We start from the raw sequence: 19,993 nt of genomic DNA, 5'->3' as shown, positions 1-19,993 counted from the left end.
TGGAATGATGCAATTTCCAACTATGTGTGGAAGTAACAATTTTGTTTTGTTTTGTTTTTTTTTTTGGAGGGGGGGGGGGGGGGGGGGGGGGGAATTCAATTCATTTCTTTATGAAACCTTTTGATAGTCTTAGCTTTAAACCAATTGTGAACTGCAGGCAGCATTTCCTGCTCAGGAAAAGAGAGTAGATGCTTTAATTTTATGTACAACTGAGATATTTATGTACCTGGAGGAAAACTTGAAGCTCACACCAGATACTTTGTCGGATAAGGCAGTTGCTAAAGATGAATTAGAAGAGATGCACCAGCAGGTATGCTTTCAACATCTCCCTCTCTTTGGTTCTGCTCCATGTTTGTCTATTACAAGAGTTGACTATATATCAACGGATCATATCCTATTTGTCATAGCACAGGCATGCATATGAATTATTTTCTCCTTCCTTTGTTTCCATATTATTTTTAATTAAATATCTGTCTGCATTGTGGTATTGCCTAGTAATAGTGCTACTGGATTGATGGGGCTTTACCACCTCAAAGTCATAGCTTCTGGAACAAAGATCATTCCTAATATTTTGATTTCATGTTAGATACTCTCGTTTGGTTGTGTTTTCTCTTTTTATTGTTTTATATCAAGTTTCCCTTTTGTTTTATATCAAGTTTCCTGTTGCGTAATTGGAAATGCTGCTAACTTCTGCTTGGTGATTTTAGTTTTGTTTTAAGTTGTGCCCTTATGCTGTTTGTTGCTGTCTTCTGTCTTTTAATGCAGGTTATCTCTTCAACATTGCTTGCTCTAGCCACATTAATTGATGTCTTAGTGAGTGTGCGGTTTGAAAGATCAGGAACTGGGAAAAGCAGTGGTGAAACAAAACATGCTTCCAAGTCTAGGTCTAGGGAGACTGCTATTTCGTTTGCTGAAAAATTGTTCACTGAGCACAAATACTTTATAGACCTGTTGAAGTCCAAAAGTACCATTGTCCGTTCTGCTACCTATACAGTCTTAAGGAGCCTTGTCAAAAATATTCCTCATGCTTTTAAGGAACAGAACATGAAAACTATTGCCGGTTCTATCCTCGGTGCTTTTCAGGAGAAAGATCCTTCTTGCCATTCATCAATGTGGGACACAGTGTTACTTTTTTCTAAAAGGCTGCCCAACTGTTGGACATATGTGAATGTTCAGAAAACTGTACTGAATAGATTTTGGAATTTTCTTAGAAATGGGTGCTTTGGATCCCAGCAGATTTCTTACCCAGCTTTAATTTTATTTTTGGACACAGTTCCACCTCGTGCTGTAGGAGGGGAGAAATTTCTTCTCGATTTTTTTGAGAACTTATGGGTTGGAAGGAACCCATTACATTCCTCAAGTGCAGAAAGGCTCGCGTTTTTCCAGTCGTTTAAAGAATGTTTTCTTAGGGGGATTCGGAATGCATCAAGGTGGGTGGTAGTTTCTTCACCTTGCTACTTTAGAATGGGAGATCATTTCTTTCCTTGTACAAGGTTCTTTACAGCCACTTTATTCAGAACTGGATGTATTTGAATTAAGCTTTAACCTTTGATTCATAATTTGTTTTGTTTTTTTCTCCCAGCTTCTGCAATGGAGATGACTTGGCTCACTTTCAAGTCACCCTCGTTGATGTCATTCTTGTTAAGCTTTTATGGAAGGATTACTTACATGTTCAATGTCTAAAGAATCAAGACAGGGCTGTCTCTAAAGATGCACCCTTCAATAACAAGATGGCAGAGGAAATACCAAGTATAAAGTATCCGATGAGCTATTTACAAGATCTGAGAAAATGCATTGTTGAAATTCTATCCGGCATCCACTTAGTGAACCATGATCTACTTTCCGTCTTTGCTATGGAATTTCAAAAGAACTGTATTAGTATGTTCCAGTTGACAGAAAGTATAGGAGTAGCCTCGGAAACTGTAGAACAGATTATAGGATTTATATTAGAATTGGAGCAACTTTCTATGGACAAGGATGATACCTGGCCCTTGGTTCTCTTGGTAGGACCAACACTGGCAAATACTTTCCCCATCATTCGATCACTTGTAAGTTAAATACCTCATACTTTTTGGAGGTATTTTTCAAAGTATTTGTTCTTTGCACTCACACCTTTGTTATGTTTGGATGTGGTAGTTAAAATACTTCAGATTGCGAATGTTTTATACGTCTAGATAGTATAGTTACATTGGATCAAATTTTAGTCGAAACATTATTCTAAAGGAAAACCCTAGCATATGAATTTTTCATTCTAGTTTGCTGATTTGATTTTATCGAACTCTTGTTCCAGAATTCTTTAAGAAGTTTTATTTTGAACTTTTTTTTACCTAATTATCAGTTATCTTACTTATGCCTAGATGTAATGCGGATGGTGTGTACCTCACAGTTTCTGTGACTGCCTTTTTGGTCCCACATAAAATCACACTTGAAGCATAAAAGGCTTTAATATCGTATGCCTTTTTCCACAATTGAACTTTTAAGTATATATTACTCAAACTATATTATTCTTGTTTTGTTGACACCAGGACTCTTCAGATGGTGTGAGACTTCTATCTGCTGCGGTGTCTGTTTTTGGACCTCGCAAGGTTGTTCAAGAATTATTTATTCATAATCATGGAATGTCCTCTAGTCAGTTTTCTGGCGTTGAGGCCCAAGATGTGGAGGCAAGGCAATTCATGCAATTATTTAATGAAGTTTTCGTTCCTTGGTGTTTGCAAGGAAATAATAGCTCTGCTAGTGCTCGATTAGATCTCTTGCTTGCACTAATTGATGATGAACATTTCTCTGATCAATGGCATTCTGTGATCAGTTACTCGACTAATCTAGATCATACTGAAGTTGTGGTTGAGTCCATGAACTCCGAAAGTCTAGCTGTCTTGGCAAAGCTTTTAGACAGAGCAAGAGTAAAAATTACAAATAGTGATACAAGAAAGACCCGTACTTGGCAGAAGGCTAATCTTGGGGACTGGCATCATGAGCATTTGGAATCTGCCGCTGTTGCCATAGCTCAATCCCATGCTCCGTTCAGAAGCTCATTTACAGATTTTTTATGGTATGTAAACTACAGATCTCTTCTTATAATCGTTATACCTAAATATGTTTAAAAAACAAATACCTTTACAGATTCAGAAATGGCATGGTGCACATTTTGAACCATTTCATAGCTACTAGTTAACTTTGATTTAATCTTTTATCTCAGTTGGTTGGGCCCATGGAAAAAAGCATCTCCGTTTCACTTGTTTCTTAAAACTGGTTTTTATATATAAGAAACTGTACAGTTTACTCTCAGTTTTTTCTCGTCCCCCTTCTCTTATTAACTGCATAGTCGTACAACCATGGGCTAGAGTGCTGGATACATTACCTCCTTGAGTGGGAATTAAATCTCATGATTCAGATGATAATATTGGAGGTTTAATTTTCCATCTTCTCAGGATTGATAGGGCCATGTTTCTCGAAAAGGCTTTTCGTGTGTATTTATGTATGGAAATGTATGTATATTCGGGTGTGCACACACATGAAATGGCTAAACAATTTCCAACTTTCTTTTTTGCGTGCTTCTGAAGATCAATAGGAGGTTGCTTGTTTTTGGGAAATGAAATAACTCTTGCAAAATAAGTCTTATCCTTAGTAGAGTCCTCCACAATTATGATTATTATGTTTTAATCCTAACCGTCTCTCTTATGTGCAGTTCTGTTTTGGGTGGTTCTCTATGGAATGATTGCTCTTCTTTTGTGTCAAGAGATGCTTTGATTGCTATATTTGAGGCGGTATTTCAGAAGTTAGTTAGTTTCTTATTGCACTCTCCTTTAATTTGGGCAAGAAATTCTAGTTCTTTATTTATATCTAGGCCTGGAAACTCTTTCCCCAAGTCCACAAGTTCTTCAGAGGTTGTTGCGATGGCACATTTTGCTCTAGAAGTACTTGACCGCTGCATCTTTTGCTTATACAACCTAGGTGAAGAGAATTATCCACTTCCTAGTATTTTAGCTACTATATATGCTATTGACTGGAATTGTAGTATAGAAGGAAAACAGGATGATATGCTTGATGACAAATATAAGGAAGAAAGGAAAGCAAGGTTGCATTTTGGTGAATGTGTGCGTGCTCTACGCCAAAAGATAACAAAACAGTTTTGGAAGAGCTGTAGAGCACACGACAGAAAACAATATGGAAGTATCTTGATTCAGTTTATTCGGTCTGCCATCTTCAGTGAAGATAGTGAAGAAATTGTGTCTTTGTGCTGCCAGTGGATGCTTGAAATTCTGGATCAAATCTCTCAGGATCACTTAGAAGAACAATATATGTTAGATCAGCTTTTGATCAAGGATGATACGTGGCCTTTCTGGATTGCTCCCGACTTCATGGCTCCAAATGAATTGGCTGCTTCAAATATGAAAAACGTTGGCTTGGATATTCACGTGAGTGGACTTTGTTTATTTTATACCATTTCTTTCTTCATGACAATTGACAGTTAAAACTATTGTGGATATTGGATGTGAAGCTCATGGTCTGAAGCTTGGTAACAATCAAGGTTGATTAATTTTTTAGCATTTCATTTAAGTTTGACCATTTCTTTCTATATTTTTCTATAACAATTTAAATATATACCAGTTTTTAGATTTTATTATTTTTTTAAAAAAAAAAAAAAAAAAACGAAAGAAAAAAAACTATTTGCATGTATAACTGCGTGTATAGGTCCCCCTTGTGTGTTATTGGGCTGATTACCCGTATTAAACATAGGATATGTGATCATCCATTGTTTTCCTTCTATTTTGCTTGGTAGACGCACTATGTCAATAAAATAGCAATCACTTTTCACTTTCACCATTAGCTCGAATATGAAAGTGAAAGATGCACATTTTTTCATTTTATGATTTAGTGAGAAATTCAAACAAGGTATGGACACATCCCCTCTACTCAATCCTGGTCCTTCTAGGAGTACCAAGTCATACACTGCCTAGGCAACATCCTGTCAAGCATTTCTTCTTTAATGCATTTTCTTTCCCTCCATTTAAGTAATTAAGTGATTGATAATTGATTATCAAATCTCTGATCAAAACCGTATTTTCTGTTGTAAAAGCTGAAATGAGATGTTTAGCATTGAACGTTAAATATATCAATGTTTGATATGCAGAAATCTGGAAATCACAAGCTTGTTTCTTTAGTAAGCATGCTTATGTCAAAGATTGGACTTGAGAAACTTTTATCTGGTCAAGTTGAAAATTCTTCTTCTTGCCTTGGCAAGACGACAAAGAATGAGGTTACTTCTCGTGCTTGGCTGGTGGCTGAAATATTATGCACATGGAAGTGGCCAGGAGGTAATGCTAGAGGCTCTTTCCTTCCTTTATTTTGTGCTTATGTTAAAAGGAGCTGTTCACATGAAAGCTTGTTGGATTCCACCTTCAACATGTTATTGGATGGGGCTCTTCTCTACAGTAGCAGAGCTGCTCAAAGCATCGTCAATATTTGGCCTTATCCAGTTTCCTTGCTAGAAGATATTCAAGAACCATTCTTGAGAGCTCTTACATCTTTTCTTTTCAGTTTATTAAAAGAGAACATATGGGGGAAAGACAAAGCTAGTTCACTGTTTGAGTTGGCTGTTAGTAGACTTTTCATTGGTGAAGCAGTGAATATCGACTGTTTAAGGATTCTTCCACTGATTGTGAGTTATCTTGTCCACCCGATGTGTGAAACAAACTTTACATTTGATGATTCTGGTTCATGCCCTGGAGAGGGCTCTTTGAAGGAAAATATTATTCAAAATGCTGCCGAGGGTTGGCTCCAGAGAGTCCTTTTATTCCCATCATTGAATGAATGGCAGCTTGGACAAGGTATGTGTCGAAGTAATTGACATTAACTGATGGACCATGGACAGGAATGTTTTGATTACATTTAAATTTTACATGTGTTTCTTTTTGTTGAATTGTTTCTTTTTTCTTGTCTTGGGGATGGTTGTAGAAATCAGGCTTGCTGCAGTTGCAAGTATATTTCCTAAAAATCTAAAAAATGCTTTTTTCTGTTAACCACGTCATTGGGTAACAAGTAAAACATAGCACTTCATTTTTTCTCATCTCTCTTTTTACTTTGCATTTGAAGTAGCATCCAAAGTGGATGCCACGTCATCATCTTTTTGAAAGAGGTGCATCTGCGACCAACTAGAAAAATGTATTTTGTAAAGAGAGAGCATTGTGAAATTGTGAGAGCACTTGTTAGGGGTACATGGGTAAGATTGGTATGATATCAGTAAGGGCATAGTAGTAATTAGCTAGCCGTGCCTTGGTTATAAATAGAGGTTGTTGAGGACTTCACAAGGCTGTGAAGGATTTTAGGTAGTGTCTGATGCAGAATCTCATTAATCTTGGAATTTCTTGTATTTCTTGGTCTGTTTCTTGTATTTCTTAGGTTGTTTTTGTTTTAAACTAATAGCATTTTTACCCAATGTAAATACTCTTTTACTTAGTTTTATCAAACCCCATCCTTATTGGGCTTGAGGCCCACTTGAATTCCCTTCACTTAAACCCTCGGCCTATATATATGGCTTGAGCTTTGTTGTTAAACTCATTATTCAATATTCAATAAAAGAAGTTCTTGGAGATATCTTGATTTGCATCAAGTGGTATCAGAGCATTGATCCTAGCTGGAAGGGGAACATTGTTCACAGCTGGATTAAGTTCATCACATCATCATGGAAGGGGAAGCCTCCTCCCTCGGTCGTCGCTTGCAGTCGATTGAGGGTTTTGTCGCCCAACTGACCTTGCAAATGAATCAAGTGCTCCTCATTCATAATCAAAATCATCCAAGAGAAGCGGCAATCGTGTGTGAAGACCAAGCAAACAATCAAGAACGCCAAGAAGTTCAAAGAGTACGGCTGCCACACAACAATCTGTGACGAATTGAAGAAAACCAGAATTTGGGAAGACTTCCTGGCAACTTGAGACCAGGGTTTATGATGGAAGATTCGGAGTCATCTGATGAAGGCGATTTTGGTTACATTGGACAGCAAGCTCATGGACCAAGACAACCAAGAAGAATGGAGTTTGAAAGAAATGTCCAAGAAAGTCAAGACTACAAAATGAAAATTGATTTACCAACCTTTGGAGGAAGGATGGACATTGAACAATTTTTGGAATGGGCCAAGAATGTTGAAATTTTTTTTTATTTTGCTAACGCCCCAGGAGACAAAAAGGTAAAATTAGTGGCCTTCAAAACTAACTCGAGGTGCATCAGCTTGGTGGGAGCAATTACAAAACAACCGACACTATTATGGCAAACTGCCTATCAAAAGTTGGCCGAAAATGTTAAGGCTAATGAAGAAAAGGTTTCTTCCTTTAAACTACTAACAAATCTCGTATAATCAGTACCAACATTGCAAGCAAGGCACTCATTTGGTTCTTGATTACACGGAAGAATTTCATTGATTAGGAGCCTGAAATAATCTCCTTGAGATCGACCAACAACAGATCTCTCAGTTTGTAAATGGACTTCGTGATGATATAAAGGAAGTGGTTAATCTTCACCCTTAGCTTATCTTGCAGATGCGGTTACTTTAGCTACTGGGGTGGAAGAAAATGAGGAAAATAAACCAGCAAGAACATTTCAAAGAAAAGGCAGTTGGGACAGACAGCAACAAACAAGGAAGAATTCTTATGACCAAAGTAAAGTCGTTCATCTACTTCAAACCAGTAAACCAAGAAAGATGAAAATGCCATCAAGAATCCTACCAGCAAGAACCAAGAAGGTAGGTAATTCTTTTAAGAAAAAGTTCAATCCTTATAATCGTCCTTCCTTGGGAAAATGTTTCAGGTGTGAACAAAATGGTCATCTTTTGATGAATGTCCACAAAGACGTACGTTAACGACTCAAGATGAAGATAACTTAGAGGAATGCACTCAATCGGATGATGATCTTGCATACACGGCTGCAGATTCAGATGGTGATCACCTCTCTTGTATTCTCCAAAGGATACTCCTCACTCCAAAGTCGGACTCCAATCCTCAATGGCACAAATTATTCCGTACAAGGTGTACAGTTCACTATAAAATCTGTCAAGTTATTATTGATAGTGGTATCTCTGAAAATATTTTCTCCAAAAAACTGGTACAATCTTTGAATCTCAAACCTGAGCCTCACCCTTATAGAGTTAGTTGGATTAAAAAAGGAGGTGAAACCCAAGTTAATGAAATTTGCACCATACCTCTTTCAATAGGACAACATTATAAGGACCAACTAGTGTGTGATATTTTAGATATGGATGCTTGTCATATACTCCTAGGCCACCCTTGGCAGTTTGATAACAAACAATTCATAGAGGAAGAGACAATACTTACTCCTTCACATGGATGGGCAAAACAGTGGTTCTTTTACCTTTAGATAAAACGGAGGATAAGAAAAAAGAAACCACAAAATCATCCAAAAAAGAAAGCTCTAGTCATCAATTATTTACTATCACACACGGCCTTGATATGTTCACTGCCAACAAAGATGACATAGTAGCCTTCATTGTTAAAGGTGACACCATAGTTGAAAAATCAGAACCTTTTCCTCCACCCATAGTTCAACTCTTAAATGAATTTCCCAGCATCACTGTTAGTCCAGACTCTCTACCACCTTTAAGAAACATACAACATCATATTGACTTGGTCCCCGGTCATACCCTCCCGAACTTACCACATTATAGAACGAGTCCTAAGGAATACCAAATTTGGCACAAAAAAATTACTGAATTATTTAATAAAGGTCACATTCAACCTTGTTTAAGTCCATATGCGGTTCCCGCCTTTTTAGCCCCTAAAAAAGATGGTTCTTGGCGCCTTTGTGTGGATTGTAGGGCCATTAATAAAATAACTATCAAATATAGGTTCCCAATACCTAGATTACCCGACCTTTTAGACCAACTTAGTGGAGCAACAATATTTTCTAAGGTTGACCTTAAGAGTGTTTACCATCAAATTAGGATAAACCCTAAGGATGAATGGAAAACAGCTTTTAAAACAAATGGGGGACTATTTGAATAGTTTGTAATGCCCTTTGGCTTGTCCTCCTAGTACCTTTGTGCATCTTATGAACTAAGTTTTAAGCCCATTTTTAAATAAAGCAAATGGAAAGTGGTCAGAGGTAGTTTGATCCAGATGTTTGAGTGTAACAGTCCTAAATCTATGAAGACAGTTCTCTGTGAGAAAGAATCGATCAAGAAGAGAGATATTGAGTGGGACCAGAACTAGACCATGTAAAGCAACCATTCATCAAAAGAATATCTCGCAATTGGTAATTAGAAATCCATTAGTTAAATGCACGCATATTGGAGGAGATTGTGTTATCGTGAGATTTTTCCAATGACCCCCTTGTGAGATTGAAATTATCACCAATAACCCAATTTGCACCTCCCAAGCCAGCCAGATCATCAAGTTCTTGCCAAAAATCAGCTCGATAAACTTTATCAGATGGGCTATAAACCGTTGTAAGCCAAAAGCAATAACCATCTACCAAAGAAACATGAACAGAGACAGTGAAATGGCCTTGGATGACCTCAAGGACAAAAGAGTTAGGTTCACTCCAAAAAATAAGAATACCCCCTGATGTATCAGTGGCGTCTGAAGCAGTCCGACAAATGTATGAGGTGCTCCATATAGATTTAATAAAAAAAGGAATCAACTGATGGTAGTTTTGTTTCTTGGAGGAGAACAATACTAGGATTATGCTGTTTTATAAGCTTTATAACCAAGGTTCTCTTCCTCCAAGAATTTAGACCAAGATAGGAATTTCATTGATGGTCCAAAGTACCCTCCCTAATGGCCAAGGTTGTTGATTTGTCTTAGTGGATTGATGAATAGAGGCCAAGTAATTTTCTCTAAAGTTTGGGTTTTTTGCTAATAGTGGCAGATGGCTTCTTGGTTTTATTAGGAGTGGTTGGGATTGCCATAACACATAGGCCATGTTTTGACAACAGTGGAGGGGAGATGAGGCTTGAGATTGTTGTTGGAGAAATGGAGGAGAGATAGGAGAAGGTGGACCAATAGTCGGGGTGGAAGAGTTCAATATTACATCATTTGGAGATGAGGATTCATGGGCAGGGCTAAGGTCAGAGGTGGGGTAGGGAGTATAGTTGTAGTTGGTTTGATTCATCCGGATGGTCTCCAAAGACGGTCACTTCGAAGGGCAGTTTGGTAAAATCTGTTTCATTGGCAAGGCTGGAGAGGTATCCTTCTGTATCAGATCCAGCAAAAGGGAGATTGGAATTATTGGCTGAGGTGGAAAAAGTAGTGCCAGCATGTAGGGAGGTGGGCCCTCATGGAAATTACTGTGGAGAGAGAGATTGTGAGAAGGATGGAGAGGTGGAATTGGTAGGGCTAGGATTTTGGGGTTGGAAGCTGAAAGAGGACGATGAGTTGGTTGGGTTGGTAGAATTAAGGCGTGTTGTTGGATCGGATAATAATGAAGAGTTGGATGGCTCAGATGGAGGGGGAGATTTGTTGGCTTGGTTAATTTATGATGGTTTAAAGATTCAGATGGATTAGGGTAGGAAGGGGCTCAACTATTTTAGGAAAAAATGGTGGGGTCACTGGTTGGTTGTCCAAGAGAGAGAGGAGAGGTTGTTAGTTTGGCATCTCCTTAAAATTAGGAGATTTGGTGTGCTCCAAATATGGGGAGAGAGAAGGAGAATCCGATTGCAAGGATTTAATAGCATGAGATTTACCTTTTTCAACAACCCTGGAATCAAGTAGATTCCCAAGCACATCATCTTCATCAATGCAATTCCGTTGACGGTTGCTGACCCCTCCAGCGGCTCCTTGATCCAACATCCATGGCCTAAATTCTGACCATAAGGTCACTGCCAACCAACTCTTTTGGAAGATGCACCTCGCATGGTATGAAGCCCCTATTGTTTCTTTGATATTCAAGTGTGCAAAAGAGAGATTAAGGCCTCTCTCGACTTGAATGGATGGATGGAGATAACCACCACATAAATCACCTATGCACTTGAAGATATCTTCTAACCACAATGTTGGAGGAATGTCGTAGATATCAATCCATTCTCCATGTGAGGCAACCATAAGCTGCTTGAATGATATAGAAGGAAGTGAGAGAAACTTAAGTTAAAGTCTCCTTGGTGGCCATTGTTACCTAGTCAGTATTTTTGCAAAGACTTTTGGAGGTTTTCTTATAAACTAGCAGCAGTGTTTTGTCATCAGAAATTGGGTTAATGGTGCAGCGAATCAAGAGGGATGATTGAATTGAATCACAAATAGACGGCCATGAGTCACCAAGTTTATATCGTTGAACAATCACCATTGCATCCCAATCAAATTGCGGATAAATCAGGGCTGGAATTGTGGAGGTGCTGGCTCGTATTAGAGGTGTTGTGGCCTGTTTGAGTAGCATTGGTTGGATGGAGGTTGTTTGAATAGCAGCTTTGTATGTGGTTTGGAGGTTACTGCTGAAATGTTGTTTTGGCAGGGCTTCCTAGGGTATTTCAAGACCAGTGTGAAAAAGGACAGCCATCCCAATTTATTTTCCATAGACGGAATAAGGATGTTGGTGCAATGGCCAGAGTATTCCAAGAGAGTGAGCTCAAAGTATCCATTCTTATTGCTGTGTTTTTCAAGCCAAAGGGTGTCGCCTTCATCATTCAATTTTCTAAAAAAACTTATGGTTACATGGTTCGTAGAAGAAAGATGAGGGGCAAGTCATTCAAGAGTTCTTCCATGAAACAAAGATGGAATGGGTGTTTGATCGGCTTTCCTCAGTTAATTTGAAATGCTTCCCATTGATCGGCACAATTGGGGAGAGAGAGAATTTTTCCATATGACTGGGTGATGGCAGAGGACGTAGTGGGCGACAGACGAGACATGGTGGCCTGAGTTAATTAAGGAAAGATAGGGGTGTAGAGGAGAGAGGAAAGAACATTTTTCTATCTGAATTTTCCTAGTTCTTGTAGAGAGATGTAATCCCCCTTGGCTTTATTAAAAGCAAGGACCACAACAGGAGGTCAAACCAAGGACCTATGCAAGTTGGGGCTTGTCCGCGATTTGAAAAGCTATTGATATTATAATTTCTGCATTAATAATTTGATGTTGCATGTTAAATCACAGATATTTCAGTCAATGTAAGATGTATCATGATACATAAGAAATAAGAAATATGCTGAAAATAATACTCTCTCATATTTTCCGAGAGAGAGTTTCTTGAATAAAAGAAATATCCATTACAAATAAGGAAAATACAGAAACAACAAATATAATATAATAAATGCAAAGAAAATATTTAAAACAAAAGGAAACAATCAACACTCCCCCTTAAGTTAGTGTGAAGATATCATTCATTGCCAACTTGTCAATTAACTTGTTGAATTGTCACTTTGGGGATCTTTAGCTGGGGATCTTTAGCTAACACATCAACAATTTGTTCTATCGTAGGAAAGTAGGGAATGCATATTACTCTAGCATCAATCTTCTCTTTTATGAAGTGTTTGTCAACTTTAATATGTTTTGTCCTATCATGAAAGACTGGATTATGAGCAATGGAGATTGCCTTGTTGTCACAATAAGTGCGCATAGCCATCATTTGAGAGAATTTCAATTCCTCCAATAGTCTTCTTATCCATATGCCCTAAAAAATACCATGGGCTAACACCCTAAATTCTTCTTCAGTACTACTCGTGGTCATTGCACTTTGTTTTTTTACTTTGCCAAGTAACGCATTCTCCTCCAACAAAGGAGCAGTTAGCAGAAGTAGATCTTCTATTGTGGTGCTACCTGCCCAATCAGCATCGGTGTAAACTTCGACATGTAAGTGGCCATGCTTTTTAAACAATGTGTCCTTTCTCGAAGTACCTTTCAAATAGCTCAGGATCCTATAAAAAGTTTCAAAATGAGCTGACTCAAGAGCATGCATGAATTGACTTACCACACTAACAGCGAAGCAGTGTTTGGGCCTGTGTGAGAGAGGTATATAGGTATCCCCGTAAGTCTTTGGTACTTTTCCTTGTTTTTTTACCTCTTTCTTTGTTGCAACTTGCAATTTTAAGTTCTGCTCAATAGGGATTTCTGCTGCCATACATCAAGTAATCATGTCTCTTCAAGTAGATCCCAAATATAATTCCTTTGATTGATAAGGATGCCACTTTTGGACCTAGCAAATTTTATCCTTGGGAAATACTATCCCAAATACTAATTCCTTTGTTTGACAAGGATGCCACTTTTGGACCTAGCAAATTCCATCTTTGGGAAATACTATCCCAAATATAATTCCTTTGGTTGACAAGAATGCCATTTTTGGACCTAGCAAATTCCATCCCTAGGAAATACTTCAAAGTTCCCAAGTCCTTTATTTGGAAATCATTAGCTAGGTTTGTCTTTAAAATAATCAGCCCTGTTTCATCATTTTCTGTAAGAATAATATCATCATCATACACTATCACAACAAAATCTTAAGCGAATGGGTGGAGACGAACCTAATATTATATCATCTAACATTGCAATATCTTTAGTGTTTTGATATATTTTCTGTGTTTGGTATGTTATATGAATAATTTAACCAAAAATATGAGAAAGTATATAACCTTGTAAACACAGAGAATTTAAGCCCAACGACTTCACGTTGTCTCCTTAAGACAATTGTACTCACTCTAGTGCCTGAGTTTCTTGAGTAATTGTCTCTCATGGTAGAACAGATTAACTTTTTTATGGAAGCAGCACCTCATCTACAAGATCCAACGAACTATGCTTTGTGGAAATAAACCGAACTTAAAAAACTTGATAAAACGGCAGAAAGTTTCATGGGAGAAAAGTGATTATAAAATAGTTTTTTTTAATGCAATTTGGAGGTATATTTGTAGACTATTCGTGGCCATTCGAATTGTCATGTTGTTTCTTAAAGTTAGTTATTTTTTAAAGAACATATTCGTTCATGAAACAATGCAACTCTACACAAATGGTCACATACCATTTATTCCAACATGGTATCCTAATAGAAATCTATACAATATTTGATGACCTGTGAATAAATGGAAAAATGAAAAGAGGGAGCATCCTTTTTCTACTAAATGAATATTCTAATTTATCTTGATGACTTTCATTTTTTTCATCAAATATATAAGGCTCAAGTGCAGCAGTTTTCTTTATACGTGTGTATGTGTATGAAACCAATAATTTCTTTAATGACATGAAATTGCAAAAGTCGGCAGTTTGATATGTCGGTGCTGATTGTACTCTTCTTTTAGTCCTTGCTCTTTATCTGGAGTGATGGGTGCAATGTTTGCTATGAATGCTTATTGATAATTACAGCTTTCATTTTATATTTATGGAATATGGATATTTCTTTTAATAATTTATGGATGAATATGTGTGTTGGTCCCTAATATTTGTGTAGTTTTGCAATCTAGTCTCTATTGTTTAAAAAGTTTCCATTTAGTCCTTCATGTATTAATATTTTCAAATTTAGTCCATCGTTGGTAAATGTTAAAATTGATTGATGATAAACTTTCTTTGACTTAAATGTTTAATGATTTCACAAAATTCTCAACGAGGAAAAAGCTCATCTAAGATGAGAGAACCTGAAACTTCTTTTAAAATTTGGGGAAATTGGAACTTATCTTCCTTCTATTGGGCATCTTTTTTTATTTAAAATTTTCATAAATTCACTATATATTATGTCACATAAGTTTATTATCAATCCATTTTAAGATTCGCCAATAGTGAGAAACTAATTGAAAAATATTAAAACTAAAGAACCATATTGAAAACTTTTAAACAATTGGAACTAAATTGAAAAAAAAGGCCAAAAATCTTCGGGTCTATATATAATATACATTTAACCTGCTTTATCATTTTTGTGATTTGTGGTCTATTTATTGTTGCGTGGACATTATTTGTTATCCGTAATGGATTTCGATCTCTTCTGGCAGATATGGAAGATTGGCTTTTGTTGGTGATATCTTGCTATCCCTTCAGTAGTTCCATGGGAGGTTTACAAACGTTGAAGCTGGACAGAAACATAAGCACTGAGGAAGGCAGCCTCTTATTGGAATTATTTCGGAAACAGAGGAAAACATCAGGTAGATCACCTGCAGTTAATCATGCGCCATGGGTACAAATGTTATTGTCAGAGCTTATGGTTGTTTCTGTCGGTTACTGCTGGAAGCTATTCAATGATGAAGATTGGGAGTTTCTGTTGGTCCAGTTAATGAGTTGGATCCAATCAGCCGTTGTAATAATGGAGGAAATTGCTGAAAGCGTGAATGATATTATTGTCAAAAGCTCTACTGCTATGAATTTAAATGAAATTTTAGAAAAGCTTGAGCGAAGTGTTCAGATTTCGGACCCAATCCCTTTTTGCGTTTCAAGAAATGCCCTTTTATCATTTTCTTTGTTTAATGGTTCCCTTGGGCTACAAGGCCTGAAAGATGTGGAAAGTTCAAGCCCCCAGAGATTAGATAAATTGAACCATGTCAATGATCGCATTGTTGAAGGTATTCTTCGCATGTTCTTTTGCACTGGAATTTCTGAGGCCATTGCATGCTCCTGCAGTGATAAGGCTGCATCCATTATATCATCCTCAAGACTTGAACTTCCTTATTTCTGGGACTTGATAGCTTCAAGTGTTACTAAATCCTCAAAAGATGCTAGAGAGAGAGCCGTGAAATCAATTGAATTTTGGGGACTCTGTAAAGGGGCTGTTAGTTCTTTATATGGCATCCTTTTTTCCCTTAAACCGCTTCCTTCATTACAATATGCTGCCTATGTTATGCTCTCAACTGAACCAATTTCTTACTCCGCAATTATTCATGAAAATACTTCTTGCTACCTGGATTATGATATCACAACCGAACAGGGGTCAACTCAAGTTGATTTTTCATCAGAATATAATGTGCTCTTGAAGGAGGAAATATTATTATTGATCGAGAAACTCCCTGATGATGTTTTTGACATGGAGTTGATTGCCCAAGAAAGGGTGAGCACATTGTCTCCAATATTTACTTGCCATTGAAATGCCAAAAGCTGTAGCACAATCTAATTTCTGTTGATAGTTGTTTCTTTAATAGGAACTTCTGATACAAACGATTTAATCTTCATAGGTGAATATATATCTTGCTTGGTCTTTGTTGCTGTCACACTTATGGTCATTGCCCCCATCCTCATCTGCAAGGGAAAGATTAGTCCAATACATTCAGAACTCTGCTAGTTCAAGGATATTAGACTGCCTTTTCCAGCATATACCTGTCGAAGGCATGGCTCTTCAGAAGAAGAAAGATACAGAACTTCCAGCAGGGCTATCAGAAGCCGCAACTGCAGCAAACCAAGCCATTACCACAGGTTCATTATTGTTTTCTGTGGAATTTCTTTGGCCCATTGAACCAGTGAAACTGTCATTGTTTGCTGGAGCAATATTTGGCTTGATGCTCCGTGTTCTTCCTGCTTATGTTCGAGGGTGGTTTAGTGATTTGCGTGACCGTTCAAAGTCTACTGCAATTGAATCCTTTACAAAAGCATGGTGCAGTCCTTCTCTTATTGCAAATGAATTGTCCCAGGTATGTGCTCTCTTCACTCTCTTTTGCGTGACCAAGGCAGGTTATTTTCTGTTTCTGGAAGTCTTGTGGTGAAGCTAATTTTTTTGACAGTATAAATATTTTTACTTTTTAAACTTATCTAAGATAGGTGAAATTAAGCTCCTTGAATTTAGTCGCTCAATTAGAAGGCTTCATTTGAGTGGTGCTCAGAATTATTTTGCAAAAGTATGACTAGAGATGGGGGTGGGCCCGGTGGATAATCCAAAACACATCATAAAAGTCTTTAGATACTTGTTCTAAGTCTGCACCGTTGCCTCCTTTATCAATGTCAGTAGCACATGCAAGACATGCCAATACCCTTTACCGACTAATTACTTAAATCCCATTTGGTAGCCATTTTATTTTTTAAAATCAAGTCTATGGATACTACTTCCACCTCCAAATTTCTTCCTTTGTTATCTACTTTTCACTAATGGTTTAAAAAATCAAGCTAAATTTTGAGAACTAACAAAAGTAGCTTCCAAAAAGTTGTTTTTGTTTTTAGAATTTGGCTAAGAATTCAACTATTATACTTAAGAAAAATGTAAATTATGGTAAGATATGTGGATGAAATAGGCTTAATTTTCAAAAACAAAAACTAAAAATCAAATGGTTACCAAACGGGGCCTTAGCTTGTGGGTTTTTTTTTTTTTTGGGGGTACTGATGACCCTTTGTACTTGTACACGGTCCAAATAAAATTCGTCTCATTTTCTAAAAACATAAGTTTTATAACATTTTATTTATGTCATCATGAAGTGCAATTAAGGAATTGTCTTATTATGTATGTATGTTGGTACTTTGCTCTCGCTCTCGATTCTCGTTACTCACTCCTATTTTAAAAAATTCTATCCCCCCTTCGCGATTTATTAAGGTAATTATCGTTTCTCTTTTTTTATTATTATATATTTCTTTTTCTTTTTTTTGAATTCTCATTACTCGCTATCTACTCTCGCTATACCATACATTTGAAGGAAGGGGAACTCGAAAAAAAGTCAAAAAGAGTAAAATTCAATGAGTAACGAGAATGAGTAACACGAGCATCGAGTATCAACACGCATACATAAGTTAATTCTGTAATTTAACTTCTGATGACACAAACAACAAGTTATGGAACTTAAGTTTTAGGAGGGTCAAATTTTATTTTAGGCCTTGTCAAATGGGCCATTGGTGCAATTTTTTCTTAGCTTGTAATGTAAAATGTAAAGGCTCAACATATGCTTATACCCTTGCATGAAATTGGTCAATCAACCAAAGCACCGTGCTTAAATGCTAACGCAGAGTCGCATAAAGGGATAAAACTATAACCTTCATGTGGATATTATTTTGTAGGATTAAAGTTCAATGCTATCATTCTTTTACAATAATATTTTCTTTGGCAGATAAAAAAAGCAGAATTTGCTGATGAAAATTTCTCAGTTGTTGTAAGTAAATCAGCCAATGAGGTAATTGCTACATATACCAAAGATGAGACGGGGATGGACCTAGTAATTCGCCTTCCTTCATCATATCCACTAAGGCATGTTGATGTTGATTGTATGAGGAGCTTGGGAATCAGTGAAGTTAAGCAGCGGAAGTGGTTATTATCCATGATGTCATTTGTCCGTAATCAGGTATTTGTATTTGTATCTGTATTTTCTTTTCTTTTCTTTTCTTTTCTTTTTGGTTTGCTGAAAGGATTCAAAATCTTAGCTCTGTCATCTTAAATCTTAAAACAAAAAAAGGTAAGTAATTATATATAGATAGACAGACTGATAGATCTATACTAAAATATGAAGCTCCAGATCAGATATTTCATTTATTAGGTTAGGTGTGAAAGATGTGAATGATGAATTGCTAAGGACTCTTTGATTTGTTGTATCTTTACTCTTATGCTTCATGTACTTTGAGCATTAGTCTCTTTTCATTTCATCAATGAAAAGTTTTGTTTCTGTTTCACAAAATTTGCTAGGCGAAGGCAATGCTGTGTGGAGAGACCAATAGATGGTCAGAGGTAGATAGCTCTGACAAGTGGCAACAGAATAATAAGATTGCTTGTTAAGGCAAATGAGTGAACCTGCATGATTAGGGTTATGTATATAGGGGCATTTGGGGCAATAGTGGATGATATAGGTTTCTCTCGTGTTATGCAGAATGGTGCTTTAGCTGAAGCAATAAGGATATGGAAGCGTAATTTTGACAAGGAGTTTGAAGGAGTTGAAGAGTGTCCCATTTGTTACAGTGTAATCCACACAGTCAACCACAGCATTCCCCGCTTGGCATGCAAGACCTGCAAGCACAAGTTCCATTCAGCCTGCCTTTATAAATGGTTTTCGACTTCACATAAATCCACCTGTCCTCTGTGCCAGTCTCCGTTCTAACCTGGATTCCTTCCAGCGGGACGACCAGTTTTGAGGATAATTCTTGCATCCGCGCTGAAATAATGGTGAAGCTGAGCTGAGAGGTACACACAATCAGAAACTCGAAGCGTTAATTCTTGTATTCTCTTGCAAAGAGGCCTCTGTCCCCATCCTAGAAAGAAGGAAATAAGAAATGAATGTGGGGAAGAACAGAACTACCAACTCTCTCCAGTTTTGGACAATATAGACATAGGGGATCAAGACAGACGATGATACTGTTCTTAACTTACTTTCTATTTGTATTTATTTTACCCAACCCAAGTGTAATATACAGGCTGGGTAAAGTTTGCTTTTGTAATTTACTGGATTTGTATATAAGTTATCATATAGGTTTTTGTTCGGACTTTTTCTCGAGCTAACCAACTCCATGGAAGTGCAAGAATTCAGAACTTTGAAGTCTGAATGCCAGAGTTTTATATGTTTTACCAATTCCAGTAGTTCATGTGATCCATTTTTACACTAAAATGATAATATCTGTAATTGTGTTTCATTGCTCTGATGGTGACGGCCGACGGGGAGCACCTGTCTCAAACGTTGGTCATGGATTAAAAGGATTTTTTCGGATCCAAATTTGGGAATTCAATATTGGCAATTTATTTGAGATAACTGTATTGTGTATTGACACCTTAAAATGCCGTTAGATATCTATATATATTTCTTCTCTTTTAGGTTTATGGTAGATGGCACATCGTGCAGTTGTGTTATGTTCATATTGACAGTCAGAAATTTTAAATAATTTTGCGATCGAATATTTAAAATTCATAGGGGTTACACCTCAAATTAGTGTATCCAACATGGCCGTGACCATAATATGGCAAATGTAGCCAAATTTAAAATAAATTTAATAACTATTTGATTTTTATTTTAATTTTTTGAAAATTATGCTTGTTTTTAATTGGTTTCTCATGGTTTTCATCTTTCTTGATTATTAGTCCAATTCTAAAAATGAAAACAAGTTTTTAAAACTATTTTTTTAGTTTTCAAATCTTAACTTGGTTTTTAAAACTAACTTTAAAGGGTAGATAACAAAATGAAGAAAATCATAGATGAAAA

General features: G+C 36.9%; 1 protein-coding gene across 5 annotated transcripts in view; it reads left to right on the top strand.

Moving 5' to 3' along the window:
* LOC120083551 (E3 ubiquitin-protein ligase listerin) overlaps positions 1–19,428 on the top strand; it is a 36,809-nt gene extending 17,381 nt beyond the window's left edge. For 2 of the 5 annotated variants that reach the window (XM_039039351.1, XM_039039356.1), the window contains 11 exons: positions 158–310; positions 766–1,493; positions 1,583–2,048; positions 2,526–3,052; positions 3,689–4,418; positions 5,135–5,831; positions 14,903–15,948; positions 16,073–16,525; positions 17,924–18,154; positions 18,493–18,534; positions 18,674–19,428. In XM_039039351.1, the coding sequence (XP_038895279.1) occupies positions 158–310; positions 766–1,493; positions 1,583–2,048; positions 2,526–3,052; positions 3,689–4,418; positions 5,135–5,831; positions 14,903–15,948; positions 16,073–16,525; positions 17,924–18,154; positions 18,493–18,534; positions 18,674–18,901 (5,301 nt within the window). In that variant the 3' untranslated portion in view covers positions 18,902–19,428. The remainder of the gene's footprint in view (positions 1–157; positions 311–765; positions 1,494–1,582; positions 2,049–2,525; positions 3,053–3,688; positions 4,419–5,134; positions 5,832–14,902; positions 15,949–16,072; positions 16,526–17,923; positions 18,155–18,492; positions 18,535–18,673) is intronic. The other 3 variants (XM_039039354.1, XM_039039352.1, XM_039039355.1) reach the window with 3 other exon arrangements.
* Positions 19,429–19,993: the final 565 nt, after the last annotated feature.

This window comes from Benincasa hispida, chromosome 8, assembly GCF_009727055.1.
Source record: "Benincasa hispida cultivar B227 chromosome 8, ASM972705v1, whole genome shotgun sequence".
NCBI classification, from domain to species: Eukaryota; Viridiplantae; Streptophyta; class Magnoliopsida; order Cucurbitales; family Cucurbitaceae; genus Benincasa; species Benincasa hispida.
Note: the sequence above shows the minus strand (reverse complement) of the source record. Positions and strands in the feature narration are given on the sequence as shown.